Source organism: Opisthorchis viverrini (genome assembly GCF_000715545.1).
Source record: "Opisthorchis viverrini unplaced genomic scaffold opera_v5_1309, whole genome shotgun sequence".
NCBI classification, from domain to species: domain Eukaryota; kingdom Metazoa; phylum Platyhelminthes; class Trematoda; order Opisthorchiida; family Opisthorchiidae; genus Opisthorchis; species Opisthorchis viverrini.
In genome coordinates, this window is record NW_008753162.1 from 1 (window position 1) to 4,642 (window position 4,642).

At 45.4% G+C, this 4,642-nt stretch overlaps 1 protein-coding gene across 1 annotated transcript; it reads right to left on the bottom strand.

Moving 5' to 3' along the window:
- Window positions 1-4,215: 4,215 nt before the first annotated feature.
- T265_12168 (hypothetical protein) lies at window positions 4,216-4,431 on the bottom strand (the record flags this gene model as incomplete). Its single annotated transcript, XM_009179232.1, has 1 exon — window positions 4,216-4,431. One exon carries the CDS (start codon window positions 4,429-4,431, stop codon window positions 4,216-4,218), a length of 216 nt encoding a protein of 71 aa, XP_009177496.1.
- Window positions 4,432-4,642: the final 211 nt, after the last annotated feature.

Sequence of the window (4,642 nt, forward strand, 5' to 3'; positions counted from 1 at the left end):
GTTTTACAGTCAGAGTGGAGCATGACTGATGGAGTTGTGGGGGTTCGGATTGCAGAAAAGAGGTCAATGTCACAAACAGTGGGGAACACCCGATGATATAGCAATAATAGGTTATTTCCCAACCTTTTGGGAAAAATGGGCAGGAGTTCCGACTAGATCAAAGACTGCCAGGTGGCATGAATTAAAACTGAAAACCATTGCTGGCTATGAGTGACCTTGGGTGGTTAGGTAAATGGTCGGAGTCACAACGAACAAAAGTGGAGATGGAGATGGGATAATTCAAATTGGGAGCACATGTCAAGTTTTGTCTCAAAAATGTGGTTTAATTTGAAAGCAAGCAAACTCACTGTTTGCACTGTTGTGGGGATGTCAGGTGCAAGGGAACAGGTTTGATGGGGGCATGTTGCTAATACATAGGGCGACCTGAACTCCGTATACGGATTTGAACTTGTGCAACAGGCAAGTCGAAATTGCAGCAGGAAAGCCAGGCTAGCCAAATCTGAGCGAAAATTTAGTTGGTACGGAAGAGCTCATCCCAGATACGTGACCGGATGGGAACTGCTCGAAGTTGTGGCTACAGGCTTGAGCGGGCGAGGGGTTGCGGTCAAGATTCTGGAGAAAATTGTTGCGAGAGTGCCATCTCACTGGGTATGACAGTGCTATGCCATCATCGCACTGACATACTTCGGTTTATGGACAGCCCCGTAACGGTCGTCAAGGGTCGGAGAAGGGATACGCAGTTCCGTGGTGAAACGGAGATTGACACAGGAGTCGTGTAGATGTAGGCTCATGGATAATTTCCCTTTTGTTAGAGGACCGTATGAGTGTGATCATGCCAGATGGTATGCAACCAACAAGTTGGGAATTAACATTATTATTATTAATTTTCCCTGCTAGATAAAATTCAATCACCAAAAGGGCTACTAAAACAAACATTTCATTTTTTTGACTCTTCCCATTTGAAGAAGGTATGCGTCTGCAGATCGTGCGCGCAATCTAGGCTGGTTTAAATGTCTTTTATGAGCGAAACAAGTTGCACCGTAGTACACACGCCGTTGACGATAAGCATCCGGGTGTATGGCTTGACGAAAATCTCTGTGGATGGCAAACATAAACTGGCTGATGAGCTGAAGCCCAGTAAGTAGGGTTGTACATCAACACTACTTACACATGAATCAAACAGAATGGCAGAAATATATGCAACAGCATGTCGCAAGTTGATTGAGCGGAACTGGTCCCGAGCGGTACACCGTCGCTAAATCGTGTGACAACTCCACGGTGCCGGACGCGGACTACCTAATCCGCAACGCAGTGGAGGACTGTGCTGCCGGTGAGCATGACCTAAATGCTTTCAGGGTGATATCAAAAAATCTTTTAGAATACCCGGCCCATGGGCACAACTATAATTTACGACAACATTGTCCCTCTTTTACATTTATTACAGAAAAAGTGCAAAAATGTACAAAAGGCAGTATACCCTCCAAAATTTGTGTGATTCATGACGGACCAGTGAGAGTTTCTACCTGATGACTACTCTAAATGATTGTTCCAGAGGCACGAGGACCCAGGCTTCTTCGTCAGACTGTTCGGACAGTGGGCACCAAAGAGAAATTTAGGTGCTGGTTACTAGTCGGTAGGATGCAAAAGCTTTTTTAACCAACATGCTGATCATTGAGAGCATGGACTTGTCCGCAGTCTGCGGTGCTTTCAACTTAGCGTTCAATATGAGTCACTTTTCTGGGCATGCGATTCATGCATAGGCTAGTATTCTGATTGATTATTTGCGCGCAGGCCAGGAAGCACGCACAATAAAACTGCACTTGCGTCTTAAACGCACAATGCTTTTTTCGCTTCAGGCAGACTCTAAGTGAACAAAAAACTGCCGCCGTGAAATTTACATGAACTGGAGGCTGAGCGTACCTCCGTGGTATGAAAAAATGTGTCCATCATTGCGGGAGGGGAGGAGTATATGGTATGAAAATCGCACGCTGAAACGCTCTGCTGTGATTAGTATTCAACGTGCAGACTTTATGCAAGATTTTCCGGGGCAGAAGGCGGTCGGTCATCCTCCTCTTATAATGTGAAAACTTTTTCAGTACCCTGGGCATGGTCGGAAATCAAACATAATAAACGATGAAATTGTGAAATTTTTGGCCGAATCGGCTCAGCTTCTCCCAGAATGGTGTTACTGGCTAGGAACACAAGTGTTCATCAATTTTGGGACACGCCTCAACCTCATGTCAAGAAGGCGAAAATTTCCTCCCGGGTTAACGGTATGGCAGGATTTTGCGAAGGCTGGTCATATGCATCGTATTCTGAACAGGGCCGTTATATTTGGTTCGTACACATGAACAGAACGTCATCAACCGAGAACTACCGTGCCCCATTTCCAGTGAATTTGTCTCAGAGAAAGCTACCATGGCAGCCCGCTGGTGGGGATTTTATTATCAATTACATCGAAAGTAGTAAATGAAAAATCTGGTAGCTCTAACCAGCTAGAGTTCTGGTCAATGCAATGTGTATCCTCTGTTATGTTGACAACGAAATTCCCCACGTTTATTATGTACCCACTGGTAACCCCCGTCTTACTTTTGTGTTCAGTGTGTATATATGAATTGGCGTTTGTTTGTCCTTACCACTTTACCCATTTGGCCTTGAGGTCATCCGGCCACTTGTATCTGACTTTCCGCGTGTGACTGTCGAACGTGGGAGCTTGCTTTCTCCATTGCTTTGTACTTTTATAGTCCAAGTGGAATGCTTGTTTTGGACGCGTATCTACTGCGAGGTTTGTATAATTTGTGCATTTCTCTTACCTTAATAGTACCGTATAGAAACCCAGCTCCGACTTTGTTTTGCCTATCCGGAGTTTCTGGTATTACGCGTTACTCGAAGATACCGTTCGACCCTTACACAAGGTTCGCAGCGTGGTTTGCGTTGGTTAGAACTAAGCTGTATGTTTATGGGTGTCACCCTGGGCGGTACGCCGTGGGCTTTAAACATCCGTCTGGGCACTTCATAGCACGACTACACCGAGGAGTTCTTCACAGCGGGAATTCTCTAGTTATCCGTCAACCAATAACAGCTGTGCGCAGCCGTGAGCTGGAACATTTTAAGATAAAAGTCATCATCGATTTATCTCGAAAATCTCCAATCAACCACAGGTGGAGGGAGTGTCCGTGTTGCTCAGTTGTTGTGCTATTCAAAAAAAATTTGTTAGTGTGGGTGTGATCATCAGAAGAATTCCTGGATATGGACAGGGCCAGCCCCCTTGTGAGGCGAGCGAGATATGTGTAGCCTAGCCAACGACAATATATCCTACAGAAGTACCGCTTCTGCTGGTGGCTTCAGGCATTCGAGCCAAAAAGTGGCAACCTCAGGACGCTCCTAAGCAGCGTTTCTTTCCTAATTATTTTCTTGGTTGAACGGTGCTAACAAACATCTTCAGTAGGAGTAAGCCCATTTAAAATGCGCTCAGTAGTTTCGTGTTTCTAAGACTTGCTTTTACTCGCTGTTATTATCATCCCAAAGGTTACTATCTCTGGAAAGTTTAGTAAACCCGCTGAATAAAACTAGTTGCATGGTCCGTTTTGTTTGAAGTGCTCACGCTTCTAAATGAAGAGACGCGCTGAAGTTCACCGGATTTGGCTGCCTGCTTGTAACCAGTTTGCGGGCTGGCTGGGTTGAAATTCGCTGAGAGAAGAGAACGCATTTGGAGGACATATAATCGAGTTTCAGTTTATAGCTGATGCACAGAAGTCACATGCCTCTGAAATAATTGAGTACATGAAGGTTGTGAGAAATTCAAAGAAGCTGAGGGGGGAAAGCTGTCTTGGCGGACGCACCACTTAAATGACAAGAAACGCCTGTCTTTGAACTGAAACGCTTTTGTCCGGAGCTATCGTAGACCAAATCTGGAAGAAATTTGGACTGAGCATCAGCAGCTGTAAACTTTGTTGAGAGAGAGCTAAATAGCGAATTGAGCTTTAGCGAATCTTCCTAATTTGGTGAGCTTGAAATAGAAGATAATCAGTTGTGACAACCGTAGAAGAAATCATGCGACCGTATGTCATCTTGAACTCATCAGGCGTCGGTTGGCGGTAGACGTCTGATTACATGTATGACTACTTGTGTGCACTCCTCACGATGTAGAGCAGTGTGGGTATGGAAATAACTAATACCCAGATTCTTTGCTCTATCAAGCTTGCTTGCCCCAGTTCATTCTCCACCACGCGGCGGTTCCACGACCCAGACTAGATGTGAGTTGCAAACATACTTTGAACCAATGCGTAGAACCAGCCTATTGCTCAACCTCCGGTTGAATGAAGACCAAATTGGCTCGTTAACGTCGAATTCCTGGGCCTCGATGTCGACCATGTGAAGCCAGTCAGGATCCTTCTTAAAGTCCGGATGACCGTTAACGCGCTTTAGCATAGCGCCGGCTGAAACACAAAAGCTGAGCGCCCGATGGGTTGGACTTAGAGAAAATCTCTCGGTGGGCTGCCTGAATCCATTCCCCAAATTAACGCCCACCAGTTGTCAAGGAATTCTTCGTCAACTGAAATACCAGTGTTTGCACCTTTTCACCGAGTGACGAATTTGCAAAATCTAGCCCAGCTTCTGTCCAGCATTTTTTTGAAATATT